The sequence below is a fragment of the Budorcas taxicolor genome, chromosome 5, assembly GCF_023091745.1.
Source record: "Budorcas taxicolor isolate Tak-1 chromosome 5, Takin1.1, whole genome shotgun sequence".
Lineage (NCBI taxonomy): Eukaryota > Metazoa > Chordata > Mammalia > Artiodactyla > Bovidae > Budorcas > Budorcas taxicolor.
The window spans coordinates 40,805,356-40,825,654 of NC_068914.1; the positions used below are offsets into that span (position 1 = coordinate 40,805,356).

The following is a 20,299-nucleotide window of genomic DNA, read 5'->3' on the forward strand; positions in this document are numbered from 1 at the left end:
AGCAACACAGGAACACAGCCCTGAGCTCCAATATACAGGCTGCCCAAAGTCACTCCAAACCCATTGACATCTCATAACTCATTACTGGACACTTCATCGCACTCCAGAGAGAAGAAACCCAGCTCCACCCACCAGAACACCGACACAAGCTTCCCTAACCCATGTAGAAATAGAAGAGTTGATTCTGCCAATTGATTTCAACCATCCTTCAATTCAGTGACAGGAGATGTGGGCCAATCGGCACCATATTATATATATGTACATAACAACCTGCTGATGGACTGACTTTATGAGATGAACTCACAAAGCTGCCCGAGACGCGACCACAGTCAGAGACAAATCAAAGATTACCTTGCTTCCTTGGGAGGACTAGGACAAATGTCTCTGGAAAATCTCCAATAAGAGGCAATTTTCAATCCAATCTGTGACAGCAGGTTTGGGGAGGGACTGTGTGTAATCCACCACACTCCCCACCATCCGGCAGTGCTCGGACACCTAAATAAATGGACTCTGGAGAGTGTTTTCATCCAAATCTTCTTGAATATTGTTAACATCCGTCATTTTGAAATTCACATGTTGCTCTCATTATTTTTTTTTTAATTTTAATTTTTACTTTTTTTTACTTTACAATACTGTATTGGTTTTGCCATACACTGACATGAATCCACCACGGGTGTACATGCGTTCCCAAACATGAACCCCCCTCCCACCTCCCTCCCCATAACATCTCTCTGGGTCATCCCCGTGCACCAGCCCCAGGCATGCTGTATCCTGCATCGGACATAGACTGGCGATTCTAATTTAACTTTTATTTTATATTGGAGTATAGTTGATTTACAACGTTGTATTAGTTTCTGCTAGACAGCAAAGTGACTCAGTTATACATATACATGTATCCATTCTTTTTTAGATTCTTTTCCAACATAGGTTATTACAGAGTTGATTTTTTATCAGTCATTCTTCCCACAATAGACAATCTCACCTCATCACAGACACAAGTAAACACATTTTTCTACCTGCCGTACCTTTAGCTGCAGTAATTGGTCCCCCAAAAGTCATCACCTGATGCAAGCTCTCCGTGAAAGCTTTCATACTGGAGCCAAGAAGAGAGGTTCCTTTTTCTTCACACCCTCCCCAGTACTTATTATTCATAGACTTTTTGGTGATGGCCATTCTGACCAGTGTGAGGTGGTACCTCATTGTAAATGAACTTATTTACAAAACAAAGACAGACTTGCAGACATAAAAAAAAAAATCTTATAGTTACCAAAGGGGAAATGTGGGGTGAGGATAAATTAGGAGTTTGGGATTAATAGATGCACACTACTATATATAAAATCAACAAGAATGATCTAGTGCACAGCATGGGGAAATGTACTTAATGTCTTACAATAACCTAAAGTGGAGAATATTCTGAAAAAGAATATATATAAATATATACAACTGAATCACTTTGCTGTATGCCGCAAAGTAACACAGCATTGAAAGTCAACTATGCTTCAATTTTAAAAATTTTTTAAAAGATGATAGAACTCCCTTCAGCTTCCTCTCTCCCTCTCTTCCAATGCCCCTTCTCTCTCCCCCCTACATTAAACATCACACTGCGAGTAATTCAAGAAGCCTCATGAGCTGCAGACCCTGCTGAGACCCAGTTTACAGCCAGCACCACTGCCCAATGTCAAATCGAGCATGATTGTGTGTCCCAGTTAATGTCAAATGGAGTGAAGAAGGGCTTTCTCTACTGAGATTTCCCCAAGTTATAGAATTTTTTAGCAAAATAATTGTTGTTATTTTGATAAGCCACTAAACTGGGAGTTGTTTGTTACACAGCAGCAGGTAACCAGGAACAGATTTTGGTGCCACATTGGTGCTGCCATAACAAAGAATCAAACACGTGGTCATAGATATGGGGCTGCGGAGCTGCATGGAAGTTGGAAGAGCCCTAAAGAGAAGTATGATTGATCTTGAAGAGGCTATTGGTAAGGAAGTAAAGAAAGAAAAATGTTAGTGGAAGCTGGAAGGCTGTTTAGCAATATTTTTATTTGAAAACTTTCAACTTCTAGGTTTTGAAGTCAAACTTCCAAGGGACTACCGGAATTGCTTCTCTATCCCCATAGTACAATGTGAGAAAAGAGAATAAGCCAAAGAAATAACTGTCACTATAAAGGAACCAGGATGTATAGGGCTTGAAATTCAAATTATTTCTTATTCCTAGCTTCTCCAGATAACAAATGATGCTAAGATTTAGAAACAGCTTCCAGGCAAAGAATCAAATTCAGAGTTCTGTCAGGAAAATATGGTCAAAAGATGAGGCCAAGGCTATATACTGTAAAGTCCTTTTTAAGATCCCAGAAAGATTTAAGGGTCATCACCAACCCTTTCAAACAGTCAAACAGCCCCTTCAGACTCTGAAGAGTGTTAACCCCTGCCCCTCCAAGCCTTACAGGAAGCCTGAGAAAAGAGGCTTCTCTTGAAGAGACTTGTGGATATAGCTTTTGTCTGATGGAGCAGATTATAAATGGATTCACATAAAACCCGAAACGTTTTAAAAAGAATTATGCCAAGTTGAAAAATTAAAGAGAAAGTACAAAATGAAAAAAAGGCATCTGGACCCCCAAACCTGTATGATTGGGAAGCAGGCTATACACTCAGACTACTTCTTATGGAAAAGGAAGCATGGTTCAGAGTGTAGAACCAAGAGCCCAGAGGTCAGAGATATAGAAAATAATTTCTAGGCAGTAGGGCTAAATCTTTATCAAGGAACAGACAACAGGTGGATTTCAGAATTGCTCAGCACCAGTCGCTGCTGCAGGCCTCCCACTTACCCCTTTTGAACAAGTATCTTTAGCGGTTACCCTATCCGTCCCACCATCATAGGTTGGGTTTGTAGGGGTTGATTCCCTCATAGCTCAGTTGGCAAAGAATCTGCCTGCAACACAGGAGACTCAGATTTGATTCATGGGTTGGGAAGATTCCCCTGGAGAAGGAAATGGCAACTCACTCCAGTATTCTTGCCGGGGAAATCCCACGGGCAGAGAAGGCTGGTAGGCAATAGTCCATGGGGTCGCAAGAGTCAGACACAACTTAGCGACTAAAACCAACCAACAGCCAGCTCGTTAGTGCACAGGTGTTCAGATCATCCAGAGAAACCGTAACCCAGAAGCTGTGTTCAAGAAATCACCCCTGAGAAGCCTCCTTGGCACCTGCATCTGAGTTAGACGTGGAAATGGGGACATCAAGTCTGAGCCTGATGCCTTAACATACGAGAGCTTTAAGGGGTCTTGAGAGGGAATGAGTATGTTTCGCACATGGAGAAAGTGTGAAAGCATCTGAGAAGAGAGGGCGGTCTGTTGTGGTTTAACAAGATGCCCGCAAATTCTTTAGACCTTCCTCCCATCAACAGATGGGGTCTAATGACTCTGTGCTTGAGTAGGGGTCACACTTGGTGATCTACTTTTAGGGAATAGAATGCAGCAGTAGTAGCAGTAGCACCACTACCTGATTTCCAAGGTTAATCCCTAATAAGTGATTGTTTTTGCCTATCTCTCTCCCTCAGGATGCCATCACCATGAGGAAGCCAAGCAGTCACATGGAAAGGCTACAGATGAGTGCTCCAGCCATGGCCCCCGTCAGGCACCAGCAGACAGCACCAACCCCCAGACACGTGACTGAGCATGGGCCCCACCTCTAGCCTTCAAACTGCCCAGTGAATGCCTAGAGCAGAGATGAGCTCTACCCATTTTGCCCTGACCAGTTGTAGGTTCATGAGGAAGGTAAGTTTTGTCACCATTTTTCTTAAACAGTTTTATTGAGTGTGATCTACATACCATACAATTAACCTATTTAAAGTGTACAGTTCAACCAGTTTTGGTACATTACCTTTTTAAATTGTAGAAGGTATGGCAACCCACTCCAGTATTCTTGCCTGGAGAATTCCATGGACAGACAGAGCCTGGCAGGCTATAGTCCATAGGATCACAGAGTTGGATAGAGCTGAAGCCACTTAGCATGCACACAGATATATATATATTTAACAAAATGTGCCATTTTAACCACTGTTAAGTATACAAATTCCAGGGAGTAAGTGTGCCTCCCTTTTACAGGAGGGCTTGCCAGGTGGCTCAGTGGTAAAGAACCTGCCTGCCAATGCAGGAGACACAGGAGATGTGGGTTCGATCCCTGGGTTGGGAAGATCCCCTGGAGGAGGAACTGGCAACCCATTCCAGTATTCTTGCCTGGAAAATCCCATGGACAGAGGAGCCTGGCAGGGTTGCAGAAGGTCCATGGGGTTGCAAAAGAGTTGGACATGGCCAAGCACGCATGCACACATTATTTTAGAGCCGGCCGTGTTTCAGCCTACCGCTATAGCAACCAGGTGAAACGAGTGGTTTGAGAGAACAAGTCAACCCACAGACAGAAAAGTGAGCGTCCTGACCCCCTCGACCCCCTGACCCCAGACCCCCATCAGTAAGTCCTCTTTTCTTCCAGCACTAGTTTAAGTTGATTCTCTTCCTCTTGAAAGTAGACAGTCCTCGCGAAAAAAAAAAAAAATTCAATTCTAATGTTAACTGAAATTTTACCTACTTGTATAATTATTGCTTACCTCAAATAAGCTCAGGGAAAACATTTCTTGAGGGGAGGTCACCTCTCACACATGTGTTGGTTTACCACAGCCTGGTAAACCTGACAAATATTCCTTAAATAGCTGTTCATATGAAAGACTGAGGTACGGTATGATGTACTGGCTTAAGAGCCAGGCTCTGCTTCTAACTGTGGCATTTTGGACAAAACAAGATGCCAGTGACAGCCAGCTTCATCTGTGGACAGGGAAAGGAGTAGTCAACCCATTTACTCAAAGTCACAAAAGTTTGCCTTTTTTTTTTTTAACTTTTCTATCAAATGTCTACACATGACCACAGAATGATCAAACAAGTATCCACTTTTGTGCAAATGCCTGGATGTGTTTAGTACTCAGCTCTGCTCTGAGCCCATTAGGCCTCTCATTATGGGTTTAATTGTGCGCCCCAAATCCTATCCTCCAAGACTTCAGAATGTGGCTGTATTTAGAGACAGAGTCTTTAAAGAGTTCTTACATAAAATGAAGTCCTTCGGGTGCACCTTAATCCAACAAGACTGGCATCCTTAGAAGAGAAAGATTAGGACACAGACACGAGGACCCAGGCAGAAGACGGCATCTACACCCCAAGGAGCCTTCAGGAGCAGCCAACCCTGCTGGCAGCTTGACCTTGGACTTCCAGCCAGAACTATGAGAAATCAATGGCTCGTGTTTAAGCCACCCAGTCTTGTCGTGCTTTGCTATAGCAGCCTGAGGAATTAGCACATTCCTCCTATTAAAGGAAAGTCATCCATTTGTGCTTAAAACAGAGATAGGTTGGACCTGAAATGACTGTAGTGGGAAGATTCAGTCCTGTTCCGGCTTTTGCCCCTGGTCACAGACACATCCCTTCTAGGTGTGTTTGCTACTTCACAGTCTGCAGACAGAGGGGAAATGCCCCTTGAAAACAAATGAAATTTCTATTTCACTTGAAAAGGTAAAGTTGTTGACATTTCTATAGTCTGGAATGCCTATCAAGGGGAGTGAGTCTCAGGCAGATACACAAAGAGATCAAGACATGTTTACTGTTACTGTTACTACACAACCACCTACTAATACCAGTTTTAAAAGTGCACACTATCTACAACAGCCAGGACATGGAAGCAATCTAGATGTCCGTCAGCAGCTTAATGGATAAGTAAGCTGTGGTACATACACACAAAGGAATATTACTCGGCTATAGAAAGGGACACATTTCAGTCAGTTCTAAAGAGGTGGATGAAACTGGAGCCTATTATACAGAGTGAAGTAAGTCAGAAAGAGAAACACCAATACTGTATATTACATACATAGAGAATTTAGAAAGATGGCAATGACGGTCCTACATGCAGGGCAGCAAAAGAGACACAGATGTAAAGAACAGACTTTTGGACTGACTATGTGGGAGAAGGCAAGGGTGGGGTGTTTTGAGAGAACAGCATTGAAACATGTATATTATCACATGTAAAACATATGACCAGGGCAAGTTTGGTGGATGAAGCCAGGCACTCACAGTCAGTGCTCTGGGACAAGCTGGAGGGATGGGGTGGGGAGGGAGGTGGGAGGGGGCTTCAGGATGGGGGACACATGTGCACCCTGGCTGATTCAGGTCAATGTATGGCAAAAACTATCCCAATATGGTAAAGTAATTATCCCTCAATTACAATAAATAAATTATTTTTTTTAAAGACCTACTGACCCAAAATATAAAATTAAAAGTGCTGCAGTTCAGCGGGTAGGAAAGTGTGACCAAGTTCCAACTAATCAGGGAGAAGAGCTGGGGGAAAAAAAAAAGGATTTTTTTGTTTGTCTTGGTGTTTTGTACTCAGAAGCATATAAAAACTTGGAGCTGTCAGGTTCCATCATGAGTTACGGCTGTGGCCACACCTCATGTGGTCCTTGAAGGGCAGGCCAATTTCCTCACAATCAGGGAAGCAAACCAGAAGCCACCTGGGAACCCGTGACGTGGCCACGAAAGGGGACATTCACTCCCCTGAGCTTCTACCCCCAGAGTGACGGTGGGGGCAGGGGGTTAATATTCCACACTTAACACCAAGACACCCAGCTGGAACGTGGGGGAGAAAAGGCATCATGCTGAAATGTATGTTTTAATCTGCTACAAATGAAAGGGATGCAGATCCTATGCAGACAAAGGTCTGTGCACAAAGCTCCAATCCCAAGTAGGTGTTACACAGCTGACTGTGCCCTCGGCACACTGAAAAACGCCAGCACACAAACCTGCCAAAAAACACAGTGATGCTGAAAGCCGCCATCAGCTGAGATCTCTGCCCTTAGTTCACAAATCAGAAACTCTTCTATAAACAGGACAAGAACCTGAGACAATGTAATCAAGAGCAGTAAATGGCATTTTACACATATTCTTTTTGTGCAGCATTTGTCTATAGGTATCACTTATCTCCCAATTTTTCAGTTTTTACCTAAAATAGGAGGCAGACACAGGAGCTTCCACTCTTGTGAGAATGATGCTAAAGATTAACATTGAATCAAGGCAAGTGCTCAGTTCCTAACAGCCTAATGTTTTTAGATAAGATCATGGGCCATTTTCCTGATGCATCCCCAGCATGAAGCCCTCATTTGCTCCTCCCTCAGTGGTCACATAAATGAGTTGCCAGAATCCACAACCTTCCTAGCTGGGTTTTGTCCCCACAACTGCTACAAAGCTGTTTTCCACATTGGGATGCAAGATGCTCTGGATCCTGCCAGGTCGGAGCACATGCTGGTCCTCTCTGAGCAGCACCCAGGGCCTTGCCCAAGAAAGGGGTTGGTGACAGTGCCTCCTGGGAACTGGCCAAGATCCCAACTGATGGTGACTTGGCTGGTTCGTGCGCTGGCATTTTTCATGAGTGCAAAGGCTGCAATCTCCTGATGGCTCAGCCATAAAGAATCCGCCTGCCAATACATGAGACGCAAGAGATGTGGGTTAATCCCTTGGTCAGGAAGATCCCTTGAAGCAGGAAATGGCATCCTGCTCCAGTATTCTTGCCTAAAAAGTTCCATGGACAGAGGAGCTTGGCCAGCATGGGGTCGCAAAGAGTTGGACACAACTGAGCAACTGAGCTCAAAGCACGCAAGGATGCAGTCAGTCGAGTAACACCTACTTGAGATTTGAGCTTCTGTTTTTGTGCTTTTTAATGGAAGCCTCACTATCCCAGGACCAGGGGAGACACTCAAGGGCCACAGTGGGTGAGCCCTCTGCGTAACAGGTCAGAAGGATGCTGTTTCCAGACTGGGGTGCAGGGAGAGGAGGCAAGGGTGTGGGCAGGGGGCTGGAGACAGAAGCTGCACCCACATTCACACAGGGGTTCCGGGTGCATGCTAAGTTGCTTCAGTCGTGTGACTCTGTGTGACCCTGTGGACTGTAGCCCACCAGTGTCTGTCCATGGGATTCTCCAGGCAAGAATGCTGGAGTGGACTGCCATGCTTTGCACCAGGGGATCTTCCTGACCCAGGGAAAACCTGCATCTCTTGAGAAGCCCTGGGGTTCAGTGTAGCTCTTTCCAAGGCAGAGCATGAAACAGCACAGGCTGCCAAGAATCACACTTTTGTTCTGGGGTAGCCAGAATGGGGTCCACCTCCCATTGACTCTGCTGTCCTGTGGATATAAAAATGACCAGATTCTACTCAGTCTTGTTTTTCGCTTTCTAGACTCAAATGAAATACAGTGAAAAGGAACCCGTGGGTTTTCAGTGTTCAGTCACATTTGTAGTCCCAAGACAAGAATGCATTAGATTCCAGAAGCCATGGGTGGATGTTTAGAGTGGGCCCCTGAGAAAGAAATGGCTGTCAGCTTGGATGATCTGCACACTATCACCAAGGATCCACTGTGGATAGAGGAAGCTTGCTAAGGAAAGAACTCAGGAAAAAAAGAAGATGATGGCAGTTTAGATAAGAGCTGGCCATTTTCATGGTTTCATGTTTGGCCTCTGCTTGGATCATCTTTCTCTGAATGCCTCACATTTTATTGTGCTAGAATTTTGTCACAGTGACTACTGGTTGAGACACAAGGAGAGAGAAAGGAATTCAGTGCTGGCCACTCTCCATTGCAAGAAAGAAAGTCTAGGCAAGCAGGAAAGCCAGCTTGCTCCATGGCACAGCAATGCGGGCCACTGAAGAGCTGAAGCCACCACCTCACGGCCTCCTCGTGAATGTGTGATGTGGTCACCCGTGGACACGCATGGCCAGGGGATGTTAGAGGCCACAAATCCACACAGCAACCACTAGGACAGTAACCATGTCAAACACCGCGGTCCACACTCTCCTTTTCTCCCTCCCAGCACATCGCAGACCCGGGCCTCTCCCCCCGAGTCCCTGGATGGAAGGCTCTCCCCCGTGGGACTCCCAGGTCTCAGCCTCGCCCCTCAGCTGACATGGGACAAGAGGTCAAGTGAGGAAACCAAGGAGCACGTGGAGTCTCTACGAGAGAGACCCCAAGAAAATACCAAACAGCAACATCTTTTTCACCTCAGTCCTCCCAGCTTTCTGCAAGAATATGAGAATATAGCAACCTTCCTTCCCTAGTGAGGGAGAGATGTCATTAGAGATCTGAGAAGGTTCCTCACTGGGCATTACAGGTAAAGCTTCAGCACGTTAATGAGATAACAAAACATGGACCTTTCTATTCTGTGCTCATGGCTCATTTCCCTGGAACACAAAGTTGTCATTACAAATGAAACTAGAAAGAAAGAGAGAAAAGCAAAAACACAAAACAAAACAAAGGGGGATAAGATCACCCTCTACGTGCTCCCGGCAAGCCTTGTGGACATCAGCAGACCCACTCCCCAGAGACAGCGCACAGCAGCAGAGCAGCTCCTCTCAGAACAAGGAGAGCGTCCACACAAAGACTAAACACTGAGTGGCAAGGACATCTCAGCAACCCTGAAAGTGTTTATTAGTAACTCTGGATGAACTATCATAGGTGAGAAAGGAAGCTTTATTCAGCTCTTACGTCAACACATTTCATGACCACAAACTCTCCACCTCCACTTCCCTAATTACTTGGCAATTAGTTTCAGTTCAGTTCAGTTCAGTTCAGTTCAGTTGCTCAGTCATGTCTCACTCTTTGTGACCGCAGGGACTGCAGCTCGCCAGGCCTCCCTGTCCATCACCAACTCCCAGAGTTTACTCAAACTCATGCCTATTGAGTCAGTGATGCCACCCAACCATCTCGTCCTCTGTCTTCCCCTTCTCCTCCTGCCTTCAATCCTTTTCAGCATCAGGGTCTTTTCAAATGAGTCAGCTCTTCCCATCAGGCGGCCAAAGTATTGGAGTTTCAGCTTCAACATCAGTCCTTCCAATGAATATTCAGGACTGATTTCCTTTAGGATAGATTGGTTGGATTGCCTTGCAGTCCAAGGGACTCTCAAGAGTCTTCTCCAAAACCACAGTTCAAAAGCATCAATTCTTCGGCACTCAGCTTTCTTTACAGTCCAACTCTCACATCCATACATGACTACTGGAAAAACCATAGCTTTGACTAGACAGACCTTTGTTGGCAAAGTAATGTCTCTGCTTCCTAATATGTTGTCTAGGTTGATCATAACTTTTCTTCCAAGGAGCAAGTGTCTTTTAATTTCATGGCTGCAGTCACAATCTGCAGTGATTTTGGAGCCCCCAAAAATAAAGTCTGACACTGTTTCCACTGTTTCCCCATATATTTGCCATGAAGTGATGGGACCAGATGCCATGATCTTAGTTTTCTGAATGGCAAGTAGTTTATGACAACTTATCCAGCACCTGCTATGTGCCAGTCCATGCTCTGGGCCCTGCAGAGATCCATTTCAGATGCCATGTGCTATGTGCTAAGGGCTTCCCAGGTGGCACTAGTGGTAAAGAAAAGTGAAAGTAAAAGTCCCTCAGTCGTGTCAGACTCTTTGAGACTCCATGGACTGTAGTCCGTGGAATTCTCCAGGCCGGAATACTGGAGCGGGTAGCCTTTCCCTTCTCCAGGGGCAATTCTTTACCAGCTGAGCCACCAGGGGAGAGCCTACCTGCCAATGCAGAAGACCATGAGAAACGGGCTCGATCCCTGGGTCAAGCCATGGAGGAGGGCATGGCAACCCACTCCAGCATTCTGGCCTGGAGAATCCCAGGGACAGAGGAGCCTGGCAGGCTGCAGCCCATAGGGTGACAAGGGTGACAAAGAGTCGGACACAACTGAAGCTACTTAGCACACACACATACACACACACACACACACACACACACACACACACACACACACATGGTCTTCCCTGGTGCCTCAGCTCGTAAAGGGTCTGCCTGCAGTGGGGGAGACCCAGGTTCAATCCCTGGGTTGGGAAGATCCTCTGGAGAAGAAAATGGCAACCCATTTCAGTATTCTTGCCTGGAGAATTCCACGGACAGAGGGGCCTGGTGGGTTACTGTCCACGGGGTCACGAAGAGTCAGACATGACTGAATGTACTTTACAGCCACACGCACAAGCTAAGTGGCTTCAGGCACATCCAACTCTTTGCAACCCCATGGACTGTAGCCAATGTCCTCTGTCCTTGGGATTCTCCAGGCAAGAATACCAGAGTGAGTTGCCATACCCTCCTCCAGGGCATCTTCCTGACCCAGGGATCGAACCCCCATCTCCTGCGTTGTAGGCAGATTGTCTACCACTGAGCAACGAAGGAAGCCCTTAGATAACAGAGCTGGTTTCAAATCTCCTTTCAAGGCAATCAGACTCTGGGATGGTGGCTCATAAGCAATGGTGGCTCTTCCAGTTCTTTGCCCTTCCAGTGTATCCTACTCACACCTCAGGGCCCAGTCATCTTCACCAGGAGGGACATGGCCCATGGACTGAGCCTCACTGGCTAGACTCAGCTGCCACTGTACCACAGGCCTGATTTTCCAAGGAAGAAAGTCCTACACCGTGTTTTCCCGGGCATCAGCACACACCTCAATCACCTGGAAGGCTTGAGGAAACACAGAATGCTGGCCTACCCCCAAACATCTCCTTCAGGGGACAGCAACATACAAACAAGGAAAATAAACAGGCAGAAACACTGAATAAAGTCACCTTTATTCTTTCAGCCTCCCTGTGAGGTGTGTCCTATTCAACTTCTCCCCTGCAGTGTTTCAAAGACATTTGGAGAAAGGACAAAAGAAGTGAGGCCTTCATTTAATGAAGCCCATTGAGAGCACCGCATCCAGAAAAGTTGAGGTTTTTCTTGATCAGAAAAAGAGGGTGTGGTTTTTCACCTGTGTCTGAAGCTTTGTGTGTTACAGAGAGAGCTGTGTTGTCAAAGGAACCAAGGCACAGCCCTTGGAAGAGAAAATAAAACCTGTGCCATAGTGGGAATGTCAAAACCTAGGTGTCTCCCACTGACAAAAGTGCCCAGGGACACCTGGGTCTGGGAATAGCTCATCTGCTCCTCTTTCACATACATCATCCTCCTCCAGGCATCATTCTGAAATCAAAATGTCCCGTCAAAGCGGAGTGGCAGAGTAAAGAGCTCCATCCCCAAATTCCTCTCCTTCCTCCCAAAGCCTGTGGTGAACAAGGACACCAGACGGCACCAGCTCTGCTCCGTGTGTTTCCTAGAATAGGATTTGCACCCTCCTTCTGGGAGTCACTTGCCCCATTCCTGTAGCACCCAAGTTCCTAATGGTCAGTGATGTACTCTCTGGGAAACCAGAATATGGCCCCATGAGGTTGAAGACCAAGCCTCAGGGCTAACCAGCTTCCAGGGGAGCCTTAAATTTAAAATATCTCCAGGCCAATCCTCGCTGTGCTAAGCTTGGTTATCACCAGCATAGCTCTCAAGTTCATGAGTGCCTGGTGGAACAAGAAGTCCTCTAAGGCCCTCTCTTAGCCCCAAGACCCAGCAGAAATGAGTGTGAGATCTTACAACTGGTACCCAGGTCCTTAAGATCCTTCCCAATCCAACCAGACTTGCAACCATTCTGACATAGTCAACCCAGTGTCCACTTGGCAGCCATGATACCTTCGTCCACTTTGGCCTGACTCCTATTTGGGTGCCTCACTCTGGTGTGGGTTTTTTTGCTTCTGAACAACTCTTCCATCTTCATGTCATGACTTCTTTCCAGCTTGACTATTTCAAGCCATCTACATGGGAATTCAATACATCCGAGCCCACTCACAGAGACTGGCATCATCTCTTAAGCTCATCCCAACTCCTACACCTGGTCCCCAAGCATGTGAAGTCAGAAAGCTCCACAAGGGCTCATACTCACAGGCATCCCAAGGCCAGAAACTGTATTCTCTTACTCCCCTATCCCTGCCACAGTGCTGGCCACATAGTAGGTGCTCACCAATGTTTTTTGATGAGTGAATAAAGTATAGCTACATCACAAATTGGAGCTTCCCTGAGTGGCTCAGCGATAAAGAATCCACTGGCCAGTGCAGGAGATGTGGGTTCAGTCCCTGGGTCAGGAAGATCCTCTGGAGAGGGCATGGCAACCCACTCCAGTATTCTTGCCTGGAGAATCCCATGGACAGAGGAGCCTGGTGGGCTACAGTCCATGGGATTGCTAAGAGTCAGACACAACTTAGCAACTAAACATCAACAACAACATCACACCTTAGACAGGTAGATGATGACTTAATATAACTCTTATTGTGCAAGTACTCAGAGTGCTTCTGGAAAATCAATAAGGTTATACTTATGACCCAAAGGATTATTCCTCCCAAACTGCTTTGAAATTCAGAAAACAACAGTGTAAAATAGTCAACTGTTACTGAGTGCAGGTGATCAGGGAACAGATTACACGGCTCATTTGCAGTGTGGAGGATACAGGGGAATAAGGAGGGAACGTGGAATTGCACATTATGGGAAGAGAAGAAAGAACCAATAAACAAAGCAAAACTCACCCTTATCATAATCATCATCTTCAATCGCTTTATCTTGAAGTTTCTGAAGCTTTAATCTTAAGGATTTTACCTATGTTGGTTTGAAAGGCAAAAAAATGAAAACTGAATTACAATCTTGTTCACACAAACTAATTTTGTTACAGTTAAGAACACTTAGAAACTATTTTGAAGCTGAACCACACTATTCTCCTTTAAAAAAAGAACCACAAATGTACATTTTTCCAATGCCATATGCATTCATTTCTCAAAAAAAAACTTACATAAAGAAAAAGCGTAATTTGAGCATAAAACCAAAAAAAGAGTTGGAATGTCATTTTTAAACAAAAACATCACACTGTACCCTCATCTGTGTGAAAAATGCATAATAAAAAGGAATACAGATTTCCTGACCTGACCAAGTGTTTTCTGTTCAAAAGCATCATATTAAATGTATGAAAATAAACACGCCAGCATTAGAGGAGAAACCAGGAAAAGAAAACAATGAGCTCCAACTCAGCAGGCTGTCCTGAGGGCTGGGTGAGAATGAAAGACTTCATCAAAGAAGTCCGAAGGATCTTTCCATTATACAAATGGGCACCGTCTTACTTAATCCACGTGCGGACTTAAGGATGGGCTTCCCCAGTGGCGCAGCAGTAAAGAATCTGCCTGCCATGCAGGAGCTGCAGGAGACGTGGATTTGATCCTGGGTCGAGAAGATCCCCTGGAGAAGGAAATGGCAACCCACCCCAGTATTCATGCTTGGAGAATCCCATGGACAGAGGAGACTGGAGGGCTATGGTCCATGGGGTCACAAAGAGTCAGACTTAGAACTGAGCATGAGAACGAGATTCAATGATCCCATCACTTGTCTGAGAATTACCAACACATTCATTTCTCATTATTTCTCTTCTCAACTTCCTGTTCTGAAGGGACATTCTTGGTCCATCGATAAATGGATTTAATCTTGCTCCCTGGAAGCCAGCTTCTTGCCATCCTTTGCCAGTTTATACCTACCTCTCCTTCCACACCTCTTTCAGGCGTCACCCCCTCCAGTCCACGTTAGATGTCCTGCTTCTCTATTGACAACCTCACCTGTGCTCATGATCTAAACCATTTTGCAAATATTCACTCTTAAGTGTCAGGCACTGTTTGAGGGGTTACAGATACAGCACAAAATTCTTAGCCCTCTAGCCTTATCCATTTTGTGTAAGAAGACAAAAATAAACATAATAAGTAAGTTTTACAAGGCCTTAGAAAAGGATTAGTGCTAGGACAGAGGAAAAAAAGCAGAACCATGTAAGGGGGGCCAGGAAGGCTGGTAGACAGTTGGGTTGCAATTTTAAGTAATAGCTCATTGAGAAGATGATATTTGAGCAAAGATATATGAGTGGTAGGGCTTCCCTCGTGGCTCAGTGGTAAAGAACCCGCCTGCCAATGCAGGAGACACAGGTTCGATCCCTGGGTCAGGAAAATCCCCTGGAGAAGGAAATGGCAACCCACTCCAGTACTCTTGCCTGGAGAATCCCAACCCTGAGGCTGTCTGGGAGACACATGTTCCAGCAGAAGGCAGAACTGCCACAGAGGCTGCAGGCAGCAACTCCCCAGGCACTGTAGAGTTAACAGGAGCCAGCCGTGCCTAAAGAGTCTTGGTTAAAGGGGGAAACTGTAGCAGAGGAGGTCAGAAAGGTCATGAGGAACATGGGATGACAACATTTAAGAGTTCTGATTTCCGGGACTTCTCTGCCAGTCCAGTGGTTAAGACTTAGCCTTCCACTGTCAAGGGCACAGGTTCGACTCCTGGTCAGATAACTAAGATCCCACATGCTGCTTGGGTGTGGTCAAAATAAGTTCTGATTCCACTCTGGAGGGCTTGGGAAACTACTTGGGGACTCTGAATAACAGAATTCATGATTCAATATATGTCTGACGTTTCCTCCTGACAGCTGTGGGTAAGGGCAGAAGTCAGGCGGCCAGGGAGGAGGGCATGGAAATAACCCAGGAAGGAGATAGTGGTAGCCTGGATTCTAGCAGGAGCAGTGAAGATGGGGAGAAGTGATGTGATTGTGGACAGACTCAGAAGACAGTTGGTGGAAGACAGAACCACCAGATTTCACCAACAGATCCCGTGTTGGGAGGACAAAGCCAGGAGGATGCCAAGTTTTTGGTGTGAGCCACAGAAGGATGGAGCTGCAAGTTTCTTAGTACCTATCACACCAGGCAACAGCTATTGTTGTGTGATGTGTTGCGGTGTGGTGCCATGTGGTATGGTGGTGTAGTGTGGTGTCATGTGGTGTGGTGTTGTGTCATGTGGTAAGGTGTGGTGTGGTGTGCTGTGGTATGGTGTGAGTAGTGTGGTGTGGTGTGGTGTGTCATGTGGTGTGGTATGGTGTGGTATGGTGTGAGTGGTGTGGTGTGGTGTGAGTAGTGTGGTGTGGTGTGGTGTGGGTGGTGTAGTGTGAGTGGTGTGGTGTGGTGTGAGTGGTGTGGTGTGGTGTGAGTAGTGTGGTGTGGTGTGGTGTGGGTGGTGTAGTGTGAGTGGTGTAGTGTGGTGTGAGTAGTGTGGTGTGGTGTGGTGTGGTGTGGTGTGAGTGGTGTGGTGTGTCGTGTGGTGTGGTGTGGGTGGTATGGTGTGAGAGGTGTGGTATGGTATGAGCGGTGTGGTGTGGGTGGTGTTGTGTGGTGTGGGTGGTGTCATGTGGTGTGGTGTTGTGTGGTGTGGTGTGGTGTTGTGTGGTGGGGTGTGGTGTGGTGTGATGTGGTGTGGGTGGTGTTGTGGCGTGGTGTGGGTGGTGTTGTGTCGTGTGGCGTGGTGTGGGTGGTGTGGTGTGGTGTTGTGTGGTGTGGTGTGGTGTGCTGTGGTGTGGTGTGAGTAGTGTGGTGTGGTGTGGTATGTCATGTGGTGTGGTGTGAATGGTGTGGTGTGAGTGGTGTGGTGTGGTGTGGTGTGTTGTGTGGTGTGATGTGGTGAGGTGTGAGTAGTGTGGTGTGGTGTGGTATGTCATGTGGTGTGGTGTGAATGGTGTGGTGTGATGTCATGTGGTGTGGTGTGGTGTGGTGTGGGTGGTGTGAGTGTTGTGGTGTGTTGTGGGTGGTGTTGTGTGGTGTGGGTGGTGTCAAGTGTGGTGTGGTGTTGTGTGGTGTGGGTGGTGTCATGTGGTGTGGTGTTGTGTGATGTGGTGTGGTGTGGTGTGGTATGGGTGATGTCATGTGGTGTGGTGTGGTGTGGTGTGGTGGGGTGTGGTGGGATGTTGTGGGGTGTTGTGTGGTATGATGTCATGTGGTGTGGTGTGGTGGGGTGGGGTATTGTGTGGTGTGGTGGGGTGTGGTGGGGTGTTGTGTGGTGTGGTGGGGTGGGGTATTGTGTGGTGTGGTGTGGTGGGGTGGGGTATTGTGTGGTGTGGTGTGGTGGGGTGGGGTATTGTGTGGTGTGGTGGGGTGTGGTGGGGTGTGGTGTGGTGTGGTGGGGTGGGGTATTGTGTGGTGTGGTGGGGTGTGGTGGGGTGTTGTGTGGTGTGGTGGGGTGGGGTATTGTGTAGTGTGGTGGGGTGTGGTGTGGTGGGGTGTGGTGGGATGTTGTGGGGTGTTGTGTGGTATGATGTCATGTGGTGTGGTGTGGTGGGGTGGGGTATTGTGTGGTGTGGTGGGGTGTGGTGGGGTGTTGTGTGGTGTGGTGTGGTGTGGTGGGGTGTTGTATGGTGTGGGTGGTGGTGGTATGGGTTGTGGGGTGTTGTGAGCTGTGGTATGGGTGGTGTCGTGTGGTGTGGTGTGGTTGGTATCATGTGGTGTGGTATTGTGTGGTATAGCATCGTGTGTGGTGTGGTGTGGTGTGGTGTACTGTGGAGTCATGTTGGGGTGTGGTGTAGTGTGGTGTGTGTCATGTGGTGTTGTGTCATGTGATGTGGTGTGATGTGGTGTGGTGTGGTGTGCTGTGGTGTGGTGTGAGTAGTGTGGTGTGGTGTGGTATGTCATGTGGTGTGGTGTGAATGGTGTGGTGTGAGTGGTGTGGTGTGGTGTGGTGTGTTGTGTGGTGTGATGTGGTGAGGTGTGAGTAGTGTGGTGTTGTATGGTGTGGGTGGTGGTGGTATGGGTTGTGGGGTGTTGTGAGCTGTGGTATGGGTGGTGTTGTGTGGTGTGGTGTGGTGTGTGTCATGTGGCGTTGTGTCATGTGATGTGGTGTGATGTGGTGTGGTGTGGTGTGTGTCATGTGGTGTTGTGTCATGTGATGTGGTGTGGTGTGGTGTGGTGTGGTGTGTGTCATGTGGTGTTGTGTCATGTGATGTGGTGTGATGTGGTGTGGTGTGGTGTGTGTCATGTGGTGTTGTGTCATGTGATGTGGTGTGATGTGGTGTGGTGTGGTGTGTGTCATGTGGTGTTGTGTCATGTGATGTGGTGTGGTGTGGTGTGGTGTGGTGTGTGTCATGTGGTGTTGTGTCATGTGATGTGGTGTGATGTGGTGTGGTGTGGTGTCTGAGCACTCCATCCAACCTAGAGCATCTAGAGTGCAAGAGCCTCTTTGTGTCCATGTAGAAGACGACAGCGCTCACCCTGATTTGGTTCTCCACTGCTCTGGGCTCATGGAGGCATTACACTGCCCTCCTGTCCTTGTTCTGCTTCACGGGGTGTGCGTGGAGGAGACAGAGGTGGCTTGTGCTCTGAATTGCTTTTGTGGATCCCTCAGCCTTCTCCTCCTCGTCTCAGGGACTGTGACCTGAGTGGTCACCACACCACACCACACCACACCACTCAACACCACACCAGTCTATGCACTCAGGGGCGGAGCAGGGGCCCCAACCACCCCTGTGGAACATGACTTGTAGGCTAGAAACACAGCTGTGTTATGTGAAGCCTCTCGTATCGTGCTGCTGTCTGTTACTAACCTACTCCAACCAACACAGCCTCCAAGCCAGTCATGAGATGTACTCTTAGCAATAGGCACGTGATTTCCAAGTTAATGACAGAATGAATGAATGAATGATCACAATTATCACTGAGTTGGTCCACATGACAAGTGCATATTTTACCAGGAACTTAATCTTAAATGGGCTTCCCTGTGGCTCAGATGGTAAAGTGTCTGCCTACAATGTGGGAGACCCAGGTTCGATCCCTGGGTGAGGAAGACCCCCTGGAGAAGGAAATGGCAACCCATTCCAGTACTCTTGCCTGGAAAATCCCTTGGACAGAGAATCCTGGTAGCCTAAAGTCCATGGGGTCACAAAGAGTCGGACACGACTGAGCAACTTCATTTACTTACTTACTTAGTCTTAAATAGTCAGGATGGAAAACAGGCTAAATGCCCAGCTCAATTGCCATGTGAAGTCATAGCATCACCACAACCACATGAGTTGATGCAAAAAAACACAGGAAAGAAGGTCAAAGAAAAATTTGGAGCCAGTGCCCACCTCACTTTACCCCTTCATCCAACTATCCCTGTAGGACCCTGAGTTGCTGCCCTGCGATATGTCTGACTGTCCATCTTGGCTGGAAGCACAGCCACTAATGGGCATGTCTTATCCAGCCACACTGACCATGTGAGGCAGGCCCTTTGTCTCCTTTTCCTCCAGCTCCACAACCTCAGGTGGGACCCAGCACTCATGGTCCTCCCACTTACTTCCCTCCTCTGCACCCCAGCTAGCATTTCCTTTCACCACAATTTTCTCAGTTCAGTTCAGTTGAGTTGCTCATTCATGTTTGACTCTGCGACCCCATGGATTGCAGCACGCCAGGCTTCCCTGTCCATCACCAACTCCCAGAGTTTACTCAAACTCATGTCCAGTGAATCAGAGATACCATCCAACCATCTTATTCTCTGTCGTCCCCATCTTCCCCTGCCTTCAATCTTTCCCAACATCAGGGTCTTTTCAAATGCAGGGTTCTTTGCATCAGGTGGCCAAAGTATTGGAGCTTCAGCTTCAGCATCAGTCCTTCCAATGAGTGTTCAGGACTGATTTCCTTTAGGATTGATTGGTTAGATCTCCATGCAGTCCAAGGGACCCTCAAGAGTCTTCTCCAACACCACAGTCCAAAACCATCAATTCTTCGGTTCTCAGCTTTCTTTATGGTCCAACTCTCACATCCATACACGACTACTGGAAAAACTATAGCTTTGACTAGACGGACCTTTGTCAGTAAAGTAATGTCTCTCCTTTTAATATGCTGTCAAGGTTTGTCATAGCTTTTCTTCCAATGAATAAGCACTTTTTCCCAACCCCTGGTAATGTCCCTGGGTGGCTATTTCTAAACAATATAAAATACACAGTCAAGTCTCATATGTGGTCGTTAAGTTCCATAGAATCACTGGGAAAGCTCAGTTAGCAAATACTGAACCACTGTTTCCAGGGGGAAAAATAGGGTTAGGTCACAATATTTTTGTCAACTGATCAATATATAACCTTGTTTTATGTGTGTTTCAGTTTAAAGATACTGTCTGTGTATGCTAAGTAGCTTCATTTGTATCCGGCTCTTTGTGACCCTATGGACCATAGCCTGCCAGGCTTCTCTGTCCATGGGATTCTCCAGGCAAGAATACTGGAGTGGGTTGCCATGCCCTCTTCCAGGGGATCTTTCTGACCCAGGGATCAAACTCAAATCTCTTATGTCTCCTTCATTGGCAGGCAGGTTCTTTACCACAAGCGCCACCTGGGAAGCCCTTAAAGATTCTGTATTTAATATTTATCTCTGCTTCATTAACATTCAGCTCACAACTCACACCTGAAAGAGGCTCATCTAACACACGTACTTTCTCCACTTAGGCACACGGCAGCCTTCTTGTGCTTACAAGTGCCAGACGGCACTGCCAGTCCTGTGCTTGGGAACCAGCTTAAACAGTGACCTCACCAACAAAAAACAAATCAAACGTGGGAAAAGCATG

At 46.9% G+C, this 20,299-nt stretch overlaps 1 protein-coding gene across 1 annotated transcript in view; it reads right to left on the reverse strand.

The window, feature by feature from the left end:
* DISC1 (DISC1 scaffold protein) overlaps positions 1–20,299 on the reverse strand; it is a 433,412-nt gene that overhangs the window by 322,269 nt on the left and 90,844 nt on the right. Inside the window, exon 3 of the mRNA XM_052639485.1 lies at positions 13,453–13,522. Within this exon, the coding sequence (XP_052495445.1) occupies positions 13,453–13,522 (70 nt within the window). The remainder of the gene's footprint in view (positions 1–13,452; positions 13,523–20,299) is intronic.